We start from the raw sequence: 16,724 nt of genomic DNA on the forward strand, positions 1-16,724 counted from the left end.
ATATACATACATACATGTATGTATAGATACATATACAGATACATGTATGCAGTTATATATATACACACACAAATGCACACATACTTCTGAACTCTATGTAAATCAAAACCTTTTTACTTTAATGAATTGATTGGCACAGAAAAACAAGATATTTAAGAGCAGATTTATCCATTTAGTGCCTTTACTCTTAAAAGTGAACCCCAGAAGCAGAAGTATACTTACATATGGGATCTCCTGCCACAGCTGGGTCTGATGGTTCACTAGGTGGACCAATTCCTGCAGCATTTATTGCCATTGCTCTGAACTGGTATTTAACACCTTCGATCAGACGGGGAACGTTAAATTCTACACCTTTCAATCCTACTTTGGTTATCGGAGCTCGGCTAACGCGTGACCAGTAGGAACCACCTTCTTCTCTCTTCTCTAGCCAGTAGCCAGTAATTGGAGAACCACCATTGTCCAAAGGAGGAGTCCAGCTCACTAGCATTGACCCTTTGGTGCGCTCCAAAACTTTTGGTTTTCCTGGTGGTCCAGGAAGGCGGTAAGGATCTTGAATGACCACTTTATCTGATTTGCATTCATCACTGGTTCCATATTTATTCACTGCCCTAACTCGGAATTCATACTGACCATTGGGGATAAGTTTCCAGATCTAGAAATCAAAAGAATAATAATTAAAAAATACACTTATGCAATTTTCACTTATTTTAAAATTCAGTTAATTTTGGTAGGATGACCACGACAGTTATTCTATAAAATGAAATAAATAGAGGCTCAAATTGCATAGCTAAAACATGGAGAAAGGCTTGTGACATGAGAATATATAAATTTATTGCACCTAATAATGGATCTCTTCAGTAAAAAAGAATCTGTGTATCAAATAGTACTTACTAAGTGACCTTAGGTGTGATGCTAAAAACTACAATAAATTTTCTTGTGTATGTTTTTGAGCTTAATCATTAAATTCCAAGGTTATTCTAGAATGGTGTTAATTTAGTCATATTCTTTTAATGTGCATAAGAAAATAATTAGAAGAGGTTATTTACCCCATATCTCCTCTCTACAGCAGTATTGGTGACTTCCTCCCATTCACTTTTCTTCCTACTTGCATCACGTTTGTCAATGATGTAATGGGTGATTTCACTGCCACCATTGTCCAGAGGGGCATCCCATGTCAAGTAGCAAGATTCAGCTTTAATGTCAGTAACAGCAAGATTTCTTGGTGGGGATGGACGATCTGGAAAGAAACAACAGCATTCAGCATTGAGACTGAGAAGGCAAATCTTAACAGAAAATGGATTTTGTTTTGATATAAGAAAGCTTGTCATTTACCATATACTTCAACATGAACATTTCGGAACACTGAGCCAAGGCGATTGGAAGCAGTAATTGTATAAGTGCCTTTGTCTTCCCGAACTGCTTTGGGGATGATAACTTCAGTCTTTGCCTCATTTCTGGATACTTCTTCCTTGGTTATCTTAAGTGCATCGGTGGGTTTTTCAATCACAGTATCGTTTTTGGACCACTCAATCTTAGGCATGGGAAGTCCTGTCACATCTGCAGGGATGTTAACGGGTTCTCCTGCTTTGACTTTGATAGTGTCCCCTCGAACAGACAAGCGTAACTTAATGTTTGGAGGCACTACAAAGAGAAGGGAAAGAGAAAAAAATAGCAAAATCAAAGATGTTCGCTCAACCTATGAAGTAAAGACAGCACTTTAAAGAGCATTGAAATAATTATGTTCAGATTCCACACCTTCATCATCTTGAATGACGACATTTAGAGGCAGGGATGGTTCACTTTCACCAACTGCATTGACAGCTTTGACACGGAACTCGTACATTTGGTGTTCATCGAGATTTTCAACTGTAAAAGACGTGGTTGGGCAGAGTCTCGTGTTAACTCTTTCAAAGTCAGGTTTGTCGTGACGCCGTTTTTCAATGATATAGCCTTGGATGGGACTTCCACCGTCACTGCGGGGTTCCTTCCAGTCCAGGGTGATAGTGGTCTTTGTCCTTTCTGTATATGTGAGCCTCTCAGGAGCTGTTGGAGGACCTGTCACCAAAGGCAAATAGAAATAAGTATGACATAAATATTCATAGAAGATACAACATTGCACTTCAATTAATTATGTGACACAAGGGCTTCTCTTTGGCATAATCTTATATCCTTCTTTAAAGTTCTTCTCAAAACATCTTAGCTACCAGAATTATAGGCATTCACACAGGCAGAATTTTCCTTAGTAAAATTCATAGTGAAGATAATTGATTAAAAATAAATTAAGAGGCATGTATGCTTTCTATATTCAGCATTTTAGACATTTTACCTCTGTCATTGGGAAAGTTTCTAATCCTATGAGAGTAGATCTGCATGCTTTGAATGACCAGCTGAGACAGTGTTTCCTTTTTTATTGACAGATAGCAGCTGCATCTATTGAACACACTTTGAGTTATGTTGCCTCAAGTGTGGTTTTAAAATGGGGTGGAAAGAGAATTTATGTGGTGCTGCTGTGGTTTTGGGTCCTGAAGGTCAAAACTGAAAGAATAAGCTTTCAATAGTGAAACTTCACTCAATCTTTGCTTGTTGACTTATTATGACCAGAAATAGAGCTTTGTAGTGGAAGCCCAGCTTTGTTGATACTGCTGGAACAACATGAGCTATCATTGACATCATGATAGCTGTGGTATAAGGTATAATTTCTTTTTTGCGGTGGTGGTGGTAGGGGAAGAATAATTTCATTTTTCTTGGGGAATGGTCATCCTGAAAGATTATTTTCTCTGATGGGTGTCACTGTGAATTACCAAGTATGTGCCATTTTAGGGTTTCATATTTGTTCATATTGGTCAAAGCCATTTCCTTTGGTTAGTTTTTTATTCTTTGGTGGCCTTTCTAGTTTTGGGCTCCCATATCCATTCATTGTAGGGAGTACTTGAAGACTAAAAGAAGTCAAACACATTTATTCATTGGCTGTTATCTCTCCTGCAATTTTTCAAAACCAAAAACTCTCTTGAGTGACTACTATTAGATTCAGTACTCCCGTGTATTTTTTTTTTTTACAAACTTTTCATATTACTAAGCCGTTTTTTTTGTATTGCTAAGCCACAGTGGAGGTTTTTCAGTACACAAAACCATGTATGGATTTTATTGTGTAAAATTTATAGTAAGCCAAAAAATTACATTGAAATTATAGTAAATGTGGCATCTTTAAGGTTGCTAGTAGATCGTTGATAAACTTTTCTTATTATTCACTAGCTATAGGCCTATAGCTAACAGATCTCTAGATTATTGGGAGTCTGAAGCCATAAAACTGGGTAAATAAATGACATAACTAGAAGCAAAGGCAATAAGACTATTTACTTTATGAAGATAATGAAAACCTTTTTACCTAGTGGATCAACTGCAAGAATTGGTCCTATTTCAACAGGAGGACCGCAGCCAAACTTGTTTTTGGCAATAACACGGAATTTATATTCTTGTCCCTCAATGAGACCTGTGATGTCACATTTAGATCTCTCAGTCTCTATTGGTTGTCTCCAAGTGTGCATCTTGGCCTCTTTTCTTTCAATAATAAAGCCTGTGATTTCACTTCCTCCATCATCTGCTGGATCAGACCAGTTAAGCAAGCACATCTTTCTGTTTGTTACAACAGGCTTTAAGTCAAGAACTGGACCAGGGACATCTGAAAAATTAAAATGACAGTGGAATCAATGTAATAAGATAGTATCACTTTGAAAACCTTATGAAAATTCACGGAATGTTCCTTACCAAAAACTTCTACCCTGACTGCAGCAAATTTGGACCCACAGCTGTTGGTAGCTGTAATCAGATATCTGCCATGATCTTTTCTTAATGCATCCTTGATAATTAGTTCAGATTTGGTTCCAACGTTCTCTATTACGACACGGTCTTTATCCAGCTCCCCTTCTTCTATGGTCCATACTCTCGTAGGCACTGGACGGCCCGTTATCTCAGCTGGAATTCTAAGAGTCTTCCCAGCCATTATTTGTATTCCACCCTTGACAGAAACATCTAGTTCCACAGTTGGAGGCTCTGTTGAAAGAGAATAGTCATATATTAGCCTAAGGAAGATGGGGGAAAACACTATTCTGGGAAAGGGTCCATAATTTTGTTTAATTTATATGACTTTTAAGTACCTAGTGGTTCAGCCACAGTAACAGGTTGTGTCTCTCCAGGTGGTCCTTCACCCGCAGCATTGACGGCACTCACGCGAAGTTTGTAATCGGCACCTTCTCGGATATCTTTGACAGTAAACTGACGGACCTTGATCATCTTCTCTGTGCAGCGTGACCATTCATTTGTGCCAACTAGCTGCTTATCGACAAAGTAGCCAATAATCTCCCCACCCCCATTGAAAGCTGGAGGTTCCCATTCTAGGTCAATAGTTGTAGTACTTGTGTCAGACACTCTTGGGACAGGAGGTCCAGGTGGAGCTAGAAAGAATGCAGATACACGAATCAGAACGCACTGGTAGTTTAAAAGTATATATAGCTTACTCTATCTCACTTTCTTTTTTTCAGTGCATTGCATGTAATAGGAATAATCAAATACGATTTTGTGAGACTTTTGAGTATATACAGATGTTTAAATTGTTACATTGCAGCCTCAATATTTGTGTCTATAGTTATTGCTACCACTTCATTTGATTTTTCTTGCTTTATTGAGATATTAATGGCATATAATGTAAATTTAAGGTGCAGAACATAATGATTTGATATATGTCTTTATTGTAAAATAATTACCACAATAAGGCCAGGTAGTCTCCATTCTCTCACACAATTATCACTCTATTTTGTGGTGATAAGATCTAAAAGCTACTTTCTTAACAATTCTTACATATATAATGTAGTCAACTATAGTCATCATGCTGTACCTCAATTTCTTCTCAAGGAATCACTTACAGATTGGATCACGTGCTGTTTTGGGATCTGAAGGGGGACTGAACTTTCCAGGTCCAGCTGCATTTTCTGCACATACTCTGAAGACATAGGTGAGTCCTTCTAATAGGCCATCAACTTTGGTCTTCAAAGAACTCAGAAGGCTTCTGTTGACACGAGACCAATGTGTGCTATTAACCTCACGTTTCTCAAGCCAGTACCCTAAGATGGGGCTTCCATTATCATTTGGTTCATTCCATTTCACTAGCATACTATTGCTGGTAACATCTTCCACAATGGGCTTATTAGGTGCATCAGGTGGTTCTGTAAAAATAGCATATTTGCATTAATTTTCTAATATCATTAAATAATCCAAGTTTACAAGCTGTTATAATGTGCATGCCAAAGCATAAGATAAAAAAGGCAAAGTGTAGATGCTAAAGGAAACTTACCAAATGGATCTTTAGCTAAAAGTGGCTTTGAAACACATGGCGGTCCAGGCCCTATCCTATTTTCAGCTCTTACGCGGAAGAGGTACTCTTTTCCTTCAATCAGTTTTGGCACTGAATATTTGCAATGTCTAACTGTTGAAGTGACAGCAATCCATTCTGAGTCCGGTTTTGTCTTGTCTTTCTTTTCCAAAGTGTAGTTTATGATTTCACTGCCACCATCATCAAGGGGTGGTTCCCATTTACAGAGGACTGAGTTCTTCCTAATTTCTTCAAATACCAAGTTGATTGGCGGACCCGGTGTATCTAATTCAAAAGATCGCAGTGATTAAACATTTCTGTAGAAGTAGTTGCAGTGGAAAGTATAAATGTTAGTATCCTCCTTGCCATAACTTTTAATTTCCCTACATCTGTCTATCTTTGTATCACACCAGCTGATAAACAACAAGGTCACCTGATCTCTTTTACATGACCAGGAGAAAAATAGGACTTAGGCTAGCTTACCAAAGCTGTTTCCCAATTCTTTTAACTCCCTTCAAAACTCCATGTCTTACTAAAACTCTTGCAAAGACTGTCTTGCATTGGGAAGTGTAGTTTTAACTACTTACCCAGGACAATGACATCACAAGGAGCTTTTGCAACACCATGGTCATTTTCAGCTTTGATCATATACAGGCCATGGTCAGGTCGGGCAGAATCTCTGACACATAGCTGAGATTCTCCTTTTTTACTATTGTCAATACTCAAACGCTCTGTTAGTGGAAGGACAAATGGTTTTTCTTCCTCCTGAACTTCACCCTTCTTCCTCCTAACGACAGGTGCTGCTCGCGTCTTCATTTCCTCTGGTGTAATAACTTGTTCATCCTTTATCCATGTGATAGTTGGATAAGGTGAGCCAGAAATAGTTGCATCAAGTACTATGTCATTACCTCGCTTCACTTCTAGGCTTGTTTTCAAAGTGACTTTTGGGGCATCTGTGATGATTAAAATAATAATTGTTTTTCAGTTCCAGTTAAAACATTTGACAAAACATTATTCCCAAGGGCATCCCCATGAAACACAACTTACTGATAGGATCTACAGCTTTGGTTGGAGGAGTGGCCCGAGAAGGTCCACCAATTCCAGCAGCATTTTCTGCTCGCACTCGGAATTGGTATTCTTTCCCCTCCTCAAGACCTTTGGCTGTGTAGGTCAAGCCTGGTACCAGGTGTTCATTGCATCTCTTCCATTTGTCTTCACCCTTAGCAAGCTTCTCTATGATGTAACCCATTATCTTGCTCCCTCCATCATTCAAAGGTGGTTTCCATGTAATAGTTATGGCCTCAGCTGTGGGATTATGAGCCTCAACATCTACAGGTGGATCAGGAGGCTCTGAAAGAACAAGGAAAAAGAAAACCTGTCAATACAGTGAAAGCCATCTTTTTAAGATAAAAAGAAATCACACATTAATTCCTAGCTATATTACACCCATGCCCAAACTTACTTATTGCATCTTGAGCAACGACCGGATTTTTCAGTTCAATATATTCACCTCCACCAATCTTGTTAACAGCTTTAACACGGAAGAAGTATTCACAATTTGGTATGAGATCTTTTACAGTCCAAGACAGTTTGTTCTCACCAGACATGACCGGTATATATGTCTTCCTCCCAGCTTCTTTGCGTTCCAGGACATAATGAAGAATTGGGCTCCCACCATCATATTCTGGAGGTTCCCAGGTTAATTTGCAAGAGGTCTTAGTAACATCACTTGCTTTAATATCTTTGCATGGTCCCGGTAGGCCTATTAGAAATAAAATTGAGAATTATTATCAGAATCTGAAAAGTCAGCATGTTCATGCCAAGTTCTCTAAATGGGACTATTCACGTTTTGGGTGGATAATCTTTGTTACAGTGGAGTGTTTTTTACACTGCATGCCATTTACCATGTTGGCTCCCAACTGCTGACTGTCACTAGCTCCCCTCAAGTCTTTGATCCTAGCAACAATAGACTTCCAAATTCCAAACACCATCTGTGTGTATGTGTGTGTGTGGTGGGGCGGGGGGAAGGAAAGAAATGTTATTACCCCTGATTGAGAACATGATGGGAAAATACAAATACAATTAATGCTATATCTTTTATTTGAATTGATAATTTATATGCCAGTAATTTCAAAGGAAGTAAACTGAGTTAATCAGAATTTAACTAGCAATTTTATCTCTAGAATTGTTTTGATTCTCATAGGGAAAATATAATCTGAAAGTACATTTAATTTGCAAATGACCAATTCATGAAGTCATCTATACTAATAATGCACAGTTAACTAATTTTCCCAATACATGAAGAATATCAAGTACTCCATCAAATAATGATTACCTATGACTTTGACATTGATTGTGGCAGTTGCTGAGCCGAGCTTATTCTCCAGTGTGATGGTGTAAACTCCAGCATCTGCATGGACACTCTTGGGAACTTCTATATGTGCAGAGTTGTGATCATTCTTCATTGTTAATCTCTTACTCTCTACAAGTTCTTTGCCATCTTTCTTCCAATTAATAGTTGGAACTGGGACAGCTCTGAAGGGAACAGGAATTCTTAGCTTTTCACCTTCAATAACAACTATGTCGTGAGTCTCCAGATCAATTGTTGGTTTACCTGTAAAGTATAATCCAAAAGAGGCAGAAAGAACATTTCAGAATGCATTGCATGAATAAAGTCCATGTTATTAATCATTAAACAAACTGTGTTCTTACAGTCTGCGTCTTTGGCAACCACGTTGTCAGTGGTTTCAGATGGTTCACTGACACCAACAGCATTGACAGCTCTCACTCTCAGAACGTACTCCTTGTCAGGAACAACGCCTTCTTCAACCTTAAATTTCAAGTCTTTTACTGGGCGAGAATTAACTCTCACCCATTTCTCAGTGCCTACTGGACTCATTTCGACATGGTATCCTATAATAGGACTTCCACCATCTTTCTTTGGAGGTTTCCAAGCAATGGCAATGTGCTTTCTCCCAGAATCAGTCACATGTAGGTCAAGGGGAGGTGAAGGAGGACCTGAAAAAAGTGTGAAACATTCATATCCACAAGGTCATCATCAAGATGTAATTAATATCATTTATGTAATTAGTACCACTTACCTGTGGGATCTTCAATTGACAGGAGTTCTGTGGGCTCACTTGGATGACCAACTCCAGCTTCATTTTCTGCCCGAACCTGAAATTGGACCTCTGTCCCTTCAATAACATCAGTTACTCTGAAATTACATTCTGGTCCTGAGGTCTTCCCAGCTTTCACCCATCGAGTGCCTAACTTTTCTTTCTTCTCAATAATATATCTATTGAAATAACAAAGCGTGTCATCAACATTAATGGAAAAAGCAAAGTTAAGAATCTTCAGCTGAGTATAAATTATTCTTTATGAACTAGTAAAAATTCTACCTCTGTATAGGTCTTCCACCATCATTTTTAGGTGGTTCCCACTTTAGGTCAACATGTCCTTTTGTCACACCCACAACTGTGAGAGCATAGGGTGGCCCAGGGGTGGCTGAAAGCAAAATATTCAAAGATTAGAAAAACCAGAGGGAAACGTGGCAATCTATTACAAATGGTGCCATGAAGATTAAGTCAGAGAACATACTAAAGGTGTCTTTGGCCAAGACAGAGTCCCCAATTTCACAGTAGTCACTTTGTCCGATGGCATTCTCTGCAGCAACTCGGAATACGTATAAAGCGCCCTCTGTCAGTGGTGTTACTGTACACTTGGTGTCCTTGACAGTTGTGTCCACTGTTTGCCAGCCTTTGCGCCTCACGTCTCTCTTTTCTACAATGTAGTTGGTGATGGGGGAACCACCGTCTTTCTCAGGAACTGTCCATTTTAGGTCTGCTGTATTTTTTGTGATGTTAATAACTTCAAGCCAGCGAGGTGGTGATGGGGGATCTGAAGAAAAAAAAGAAAAAGAAATTCAATTGTTTATTGTGCAATATTTGGTCATATAACAAGGATGAGATAATCTAGTGTGAGTTTTCCATATTTTCCCTGATCTACGTAGCCCAAACATCAAGTGTGACTTACAGAGCTTCTCCCGACAACGCACAGGGTCGCTGGGTTCGCTGGGCTCGCTTTCCCCGGCCTTATTCACGGCTCGAACACGAAACGAGTATTCCTCCCCTTCCACGAGCCCTGGCAGCAAATGCTCAGTGGTGGGAACTCCTTCAGCCACTCGGACCCAGTCATCTGTTCCAGTCTTTTGCATTTCAATGACATAAGACTCAATCTTTGCCCCTCCATCACGTTCTGGCTTTGTCCAATTCAACAGTACTGATGTTTTGCCCACATCTTTCACAGTGGGTTTTCCGGGGGGGCCTGGAGGATCTGCAAACCAATGTAATGAAATCATTATTTAACTTTGTCAGAAAGGTTAATGTAAACTTCAAAGTAACCACAGAAAATTATATAAATAATACCGATGGGATCCTTTATTAAGATCGGTTCAGTTGATCTGCTTGGTTTTCCGGGTCCAGCAAGATTTTCAGCCAGCACACGGAATCTGCATTTTTTCTTATTGGGGAGACCTTTCACTCTGAATTGGGAACAAAGTATGATTTGAATACCATGATATGAACAGAAACCTCTGTTTATTTTATGTAAAAGGTTTGCTTGATTTATTTTAAATGTGAAAAACCTGAATTTTATCTGGAAATACTTCAGTATAATTTAAAATTGATGTCACATACTTTAGATTTGGCCAAATGTGCCAGCCTAATTATAATATCTACGATAATGATCACTATCATCATATCTTAGAGAGCCAAATAATTTGAAGTTTCCAGAAGGTTACTCTTTTGTGGTAAATCAAGAAATATGTCCTTGAGTGGAATTTGTATCCCTTTTGGAATTAGGTGATAACAGAAAACATAAGTCAAAAACTGAAAAATTTTGTAGCAATGTGTAGTCATGTATTATCAAAAGGAATTTTAAAGAGCGAACAATTGTATATACCACTGTTTTAACATCTTGATGGAGATTTTGGGCATACCTGTATGTTGTGTCCTTGACTGGTGTTTTATTGCATCTGACCCACTTATCAGTGTCAGGATCTAATTTTTCAACCCAGTATCCAGTGATTGGGCTGCCACCATCATTGTCTGGCTCACACCATGTGAGAGTCACTGCATCTTTAGTGATATCAGAAGGTTCCAGGTGAGTTGGAGGTCCAGGAGGATCTACAGACGGGATCGAGATATGTTGTTATAGTTCTATATATAAATATGATGCCTAAATTCAACTTTGATATTTTTTCTCCCCAACTGTTTAATGAGAAACTTACCAAATGGATATTTGGCTGTTATTGGGGAGGCCTGAACAGGTTCACCAACACCGTACATGTTTTCTGCAGCAACTCTGAAGATGTATTCTTTATTCGGTGTTAATTTGGTTGCTTTGAACTTTGTATCCTTGACAGTTGAGGAGAGCTTGTGCCACACATCACTGTCAGGCTCTTTCCTCTCCACAACATAGTTTGTGACTTTAGATCCACCATCATCTCGCGGTGGGTTCCATGTTAGAAGACACGAGTCATTAGTCACATCAGTGATGTCAAAAGCAGCTGGTGGTCCGGGCTTATCTGTGGATCACATTTCACATACAGATAAGAAATTTTGAAAATCATGTTTTACTTTTGAAAGCAAGTGAAATGGGTTTGCCTGTTTTAACAATGAGAGCCCCCCCCCCCCATACCTAAGACATTCACTTCCACCACAGCAGTGGCCCGTCCACAGACATTCACAGCCTCAATGATGTATGAGCCGGAGTCACTTCTTTTACTATCGATGATAGTCACTGTGGATTTCTTAGGGACATTTTCAATGGTGATTCTCTTGTCCTCCTTTAGAATAGCATCAGCTTTTGTCCAAGTGATTGTAGGTTCAGGTTTTCCTGTTACAGTGGCTGGAAGCTCGATCTTAGTTCCTGCTTTCACAGTGAGACCGGCAAGGAGCTTTACATCGAGGAAAATTTCTGGAGCCTCTGAAATGGAAAAGATTATTTATGAGGTTAGTATGTTTAAACAGAACTAAAGTTAGAGGCTTGGTTGATAAAACAAAACCAAAAAAATAAATACCCTGTGTGTCCACAGCCTGGATTTCATCTGTGGGTTTGCTTGGTAGGCTGGTACCTATCCTGTTCAAGGCTTTCACCCGGTAGGCATACCACTTGCCTTCTTCAAGTCCTGTCACTTCCATTCTGGCAGAAAAAGAGGATGTTTTACTATAATGCATACAGTCTGCTCTCCTCTATGGTATTAATAATCTCTCCAAAATTCATACCTCTGGTATAATTCTATTTTTTCAATAAATTTTGGATTACTTTGATATTGTAACAAATGAAAACCTTGAGTAGGGGATAATTTCAATAGTCCTTTTCAAAGCCAGACAGATACACTAGGGGAATTCTCAATAAAAAAGAATCTAACATTTAGATTTTCCAAATGAAAGCCCATTTTAATGATTAAGTATAAACATTAACACTTGTGTCAAGTAATTAAAAAACCTACTTTGTATCTGCAACTGGTTCTCCACAGGCAACCCAGCGATCAGAACCACGTGGGCATTTTTCAACTATATATCCTTTGATGCGTGAACCACCGTCATTTTTAGGTGGATCCCATGTTAGGAAGATGCTCTTGGCTGTTCTATCTCTCCATTTAACATTCTCTGGTGGGTCAGGCACAGCTATAATATTTCAAAGAGAGAGTCAGTCTTAAGTTGGCCATGTCTGAAATTTCCATATTGCCAACAGTGCCCTTCCCTCATGACTTTAGTTGCAGTTCTAAAAGAAGTAACAGGTAACAAGAAGCTCGGTAAGAAATCATCAAGAATGTACTCACTTGCAGGAGCTGACATATTTACAGGTTCCTCAATACATGCAGGTTCTCCAGGGCCACACTTGTTTCGTGCACGGACTTGAAAGAAATATTCTTTTCCTTGCACAAGATCAGGAACTGTGAATTCTAAGTCAGTCACAGAGTCCATCACCTGGGGCAAAGAAATACAGTCAGGTAGCTGTTTCCCCAAAACCCTATGCCCAAGTCTGAAGGTTTTTACTCTGAGCATGGATTAAAGGGAAAGTAAGACACATAATAATATTTGACCCTTAGTAGAAGACAAACTGTTTCCTAGTTTATGCACATCCAAACAGTGACAAATTAGGTGTCAATTTTTTTCTGTCAGCTTGGTTATTAGAAATATGGTGTAAAATTAAGGTAAAAAATAGTAATGAGTATAAATGGAGAAGAAAAAAAATAGGCCAATTAAAGTAACCTAGTAGAGTGAGAAGATACATGACCATCAGAGAGTTAAATATGTAGTACCTCTGGGATGGCTTATAGCTTAATGAGGACAATATTAGAAACTTACCAGGTAACAAGTATGTAGGTAAGTTTGTTGTTTGTTGTTTGTTTTATTCTTTAAACAAACCTACTTGAAAATTTGCTGAGGCTTATAAGATGAGGCAATTATACCAAATTTTGATTGAACTACCTCAGGAAACATTAATACCAGTTATTTAAGAAGGTTTTGGTATTTTTTTCAGTAAGGTAAGAGTAAAAAAGACATTCATCTATCTTTGCAGGTTATCCCAACATTCTGGGGTTTCCTCTGCTCTCTTTTCTAGTGTTGGTGCATTGCTGCTCAAAACTCACCTTAGTCCATGTTTTCCGGCTAGCTTCTCGCTTTTCAATAACATATCCAGTTAATGGACTTCCTCCATCATCATCTGGTGGTTCCCAAGTCAAATGTACAGAGTCTTTGGTTATGTCACTAAATTTTAGTTCTTTGGGTGCACTTGGGCGAGCTGAAAAAAAAAATACATCAGAAGTTACTATTACGATCAATAGTTTGTTACTATTATTACAATTATTCTATTACTATTACAATAGAAGTTACTATCAATACCTAATATTTATTAATACTGTCAGATATCTTGGATAACAAAAGTTTACTTCCTTACCAATTACATTGACATCTATTTCTCCAGTAATTGTTTTCACACGATTTTCTAATTTCAGGGTATAAATGCCCTTATCTGAACGTTCACTTGGAGAAATGACAAGTTCGGCATAAGCAGATATGGTTTTCATTTTTACACGATCTTCTGCTTCTAGTACATTATCTCCCAGACACCAGGTTGCAGTTGGTCTTGGGTAGCCTGTGCTTGGAACCAGTATCGTGATAGGTTTTGGGACGATAACTTCCAGACCATCTTTAAATGCACTTAAATCCATTGTTGGTTCAACTACCAAAAAGAAACATCGATTAATTTCCAGTAATATATATGTAAGTCCCTGGTACCCCAAGGCAGTTATGTGCTCTTCCAACATCTAAAAATAAAATATTTATTTACCATCTGCATCATCAGCAGTTAGAGGACCAAGAATTTCAGATGGATCTGAAACACCAGCTTTATTTTCTGCAGATACTCGGTATAAATATTTATTTCCTTTTTGTAATCCAGTAACCTAAAATTAGAATAAATATTTGCAATAAACACATGTATTGAAGTCCATGATCACACACTCATTTTTTTATTTTTAGATGCAAATGCTCTACCTTGTAAGTCAGTTCAGGGACAGGTTTCACATTGCAACGAATCCAATCATCTTTCCCTTCTTCACATCGCTCAATTATATAGCCCAATATTGGGCTTCCTCCATCTTTCAGAGGAGGTTCCCATGTAAGCTGAACAGATGACTGAGTTTGATCTGATGCATTTAGGTTCACGGGAGGACTTGGTCTCTCTGAAGTAGAAAAAAAGAGTTTTAATTTAATGACAATTTATTAGGATGATGCTGTAGTTATTTCTATCATCTCCATTAAAAGATCAGGTATACTGAATTCATGGACTAAAAGTCAGTACAACTTGGGTTTCTGTGATTTTGTTAGATTTTTCTGATGTTCTTCTGTCTTTTCATTAATCTTTATGTAATTTGGATCATTTTAATCAACAGACCAAATTTCTGGATTTCATGCAATAGTTACTTCCTTCTATTTGATGGGCTTACCAATTGGATCAGCAACTCTGACGAAGGGTGTAGCTGCACTTGGTTTTCCAACTCCAATTCGGTTTTGGGCTCTGACCCGGAAACTATACTCCTGTCCTTCCACCACATCAGTGACAGTTGCAGACAGGTCTTCAGCTTTTACTGTCATGACTGTGTCCCATTTGGTGGAAGTTTTGTTCCTTAATTCAATGACGTAGTTTGTGATCTTAGCACCTCCGTCATACTCTGGAGGTTCCCATGTCAGTGAGACACCAAATCTGTTCACATCAGTGATAGTTACATTCAAAGGAGGGCCTGGAACATCTATATTTCATCATGAAGAAAACAAAGTTTAGGTTATATCAGGGAATAAAAGTGAGGATGAGCTAGTTTGCAATAAACTTAAAAACTTCTTACCATATTTACTCCTGGCTTCTACCGGGGTGTCAGTTTCCACTGGTGGACCTGTGCCAACTCTGTTTCTTGCACTCACACGGAAGAGGTACTCAATTCCTCCTTTTTGTAGTCCAGTAACTGTAAACTCACAAGTGTCTGCACTGTCAGTGGCCAGAACCCAGGTCTTTCTCTTGATGTCACGTCTTTCAACAACATAACCTATAATTTTGGCTCCACCATCAGTTAATGGTTCCTCCCAAGCTAGGCTCACTTCACCATCAAACGTTTCCGTCACTTCCAAGTTACGTACTGGCCCAGGAACATCTGAAATGCACACATAAAAAGTTTTTTTAGTGTACTATTTTGATTTTAATTGCACTTTGTTAATTAAGCCAAGTGACTCAAGGGCTTACCGATAACATCTAAATTGATGAATCCTTCTGCCTTCCCATGTTTGTTCTGAAGCACAATTCTATACCTTCCTTTGTCTCCTTTCTTCGCTTCTGAAATTCTGAAAGAAGTTTGTTCAGCTGTGGTGTCAATACTTTTGGAAGGTAGACCTTCATCTTCTTTAAACCACTCAGCTTCTGCTTTGGGGTAGGCATCATATGGCACCACCATTGTCAGAGGCTGGCCAACATCCACCACAAGGTCTTGATCAGCTGTATTGATTTTAGGTGCCGCTAGTGAGAAAAATAACATGTGAATGATTTTGAGTTATTTATTGTAATCCATCTAGCCAGAGCTTCTTTACTTTGCATTTGTTAGCAAATACTGATTACATAATCTTATAAGTCTGTAACAATAATGCTACAGTAGAGAACACTAACTAGAGTTCTCATAGCTTATTTTGCAAATTAGCAGAGTAAGGATGATATAAAAACATGAAATTTCCATTATTTGCTAAAAATAATATCAGAGGATACAGTATCATGTAAAACATGCCACATATACTCCTGGCTTTAAATTTTTGATAGACACATATACTTAGTTGAAGACAAACCAGACAAACTTTTTCTTATGCACAAGAGGTAAACCAATGACTTTTTCATAATGACAACTGATAAGGATGTCTGGAAAATTTGGAAAAGATGAGAGAGTGGCCCTACAGGGGTGTGGAGAGTAGAAGAGACTGGGGCTATCTCTATATCTGGGTTTGCTGAGAAGACTCTCAGGGTGATAAGCTAATTCTAGAAATTGATGAAGTCACCATGTTCCAGATTCTGGTATACAGTGGAATGCTTTTATTTCCTCTTACCCAGGTCATTTTGTGGTAAGAGAAATTAGAACAGGTAAAATGCTGATAGGACTTAACAAATAAGAGGTTCTCATATGCATTATCTCATTAATTAACTGTGAAATATGAAAATTACACAATATCTGTGACATTGTGAGGATATTAGAAAATAAAGGAAAGGGACTTACCTGCTAGTTCGAGCTTAGCTGTGGCTTCTTTATCTTTGGCAATAAATCTGTATTCACCCTGGTCACGGGGCTTAATATCACAAATCTGTAGCCTGTGTGTCTTTCCTTCACTCATCATCTGGTATTTGTCACTTGGGACAATAACCATGTTATTTCTTAGCCACTGGACTTCTACTTTATCTTTGTTGAGCTCAGCAAAAAAGACAACATCAGCACCAGGGGCTTCAAGAATATCTTGGGGAGGCCTGATGATCTCAACAGGGATTTCTGAGAAGAAAACATGAAATAATATCAGATATGTTTATATTTGGATTAACACATTTCTAAAACTGGTTCTAATATTAAGGTTGTCCTTTTCACTTAACATGTACCTTCCACAAAAAGTCTAGCTCGAGACTTCCTGTCTTCTACTCCACAAGCATATTCACATTCATCGTCCAGTCTACAGTCTTTTATAATGAGTCTATGTGTGCTTCCTTCTTTTTCAAATTTGTACCTAAAAAAGACATTGAATTAACTGTTATCTTGAATAATGGCCAC

General features: G+C 38.4%; 1 protein-coding gene across 1 annotated transcript in view; it reads right to left on the bottom strand.

Annotated features, from left to right (window-relative positions):
• Positions 1–16,724, bottom strand: part of TTN (titin) — a gene marked incomplete at both ends in the record, with an annotated part of 277,818 nt that overhangs the window by 75,850 nt on the left and 185,244 nt on the right. Inside the window, 34 exon segments of the mRNA XM_084258850.1 lie at positions 223–652; positions 1,047–1,237; positions 1,333–1,641; positions 1,756–2,055; positions 3,386–3,679; positions 3,766–4,050; positions 4,155–4,451; positions 4,920–5,219; positions 5,348–5,650; positions 5,953–6,318; positions 6,413–6,715; positions 6,828–7,127; positions 7,701–7,979; positions 8,078–8,383; positions 8,467–8,663; positions 8,767–8,872; positions 8,966–9,265; positions 9,401–9,700; positions 9,793–9,908; positions 10,365–10,551; positions 10,656–10,952; positions 11,066–11,353; positions 11,448–11,569; positions 11,880–12,057; positions 12,213–12,360; positions 13,026–13,177; positions 13,334–13,618; positions 13,727–13,841; positions 13,933–14,120; positions 14,385–14,687; positions 14,781–15,083; positions 15,173–15,442; positions 16,185–16,451; positions 16,556–16,680. Coding sequence (XP_084114976.1) covers positions 223–652; positions 1,047–1,237; positions 1,333–1,641; positions 1,756–2,055; positions 3,386–3,679; positions 3,766–4,050; positions 4,155–4,451; positions 4,920–5,219; positions 5,348–5,650; positions 5,953–6,318; positions 6,413–6,715; positions 6,828–7,127; positions 7,701–7,979; positions 8,078–8,383; positions 8,467–8,663; positions 8,767–8,872; positions 8,966–9,265; positions 9,401–9,700; positions 9,793–9,908; positions 10,365–10,551; positions 10,656–10,952; positions 11,066–11,353; positions 11,448–11,569; positions 11,880–12,057; positions 12,213–12,360; positions 13,026–13,177; positions 13,334–13,618; positions 13,727–13,841; positions 13,933–14,120; positions 14,385–14,687; positions 14,781–15,083; positions 15,173–15,442; positions 16,185–16,451; positions 16,556–16,680 — 8,510 coding nt within the window.

Source organism: Talpa europaea, assembly GCF_964194135.1.
Source record: "Talpa europaea genome assembly, chromosome: 1".
NCBI classification, from domain to species: domain Eukaryota; kingdom Metazoa; phylum Chordata; class Mammalia; order Eulipotyphla; family Talpidae; genus Talpa; species Talpa europaea.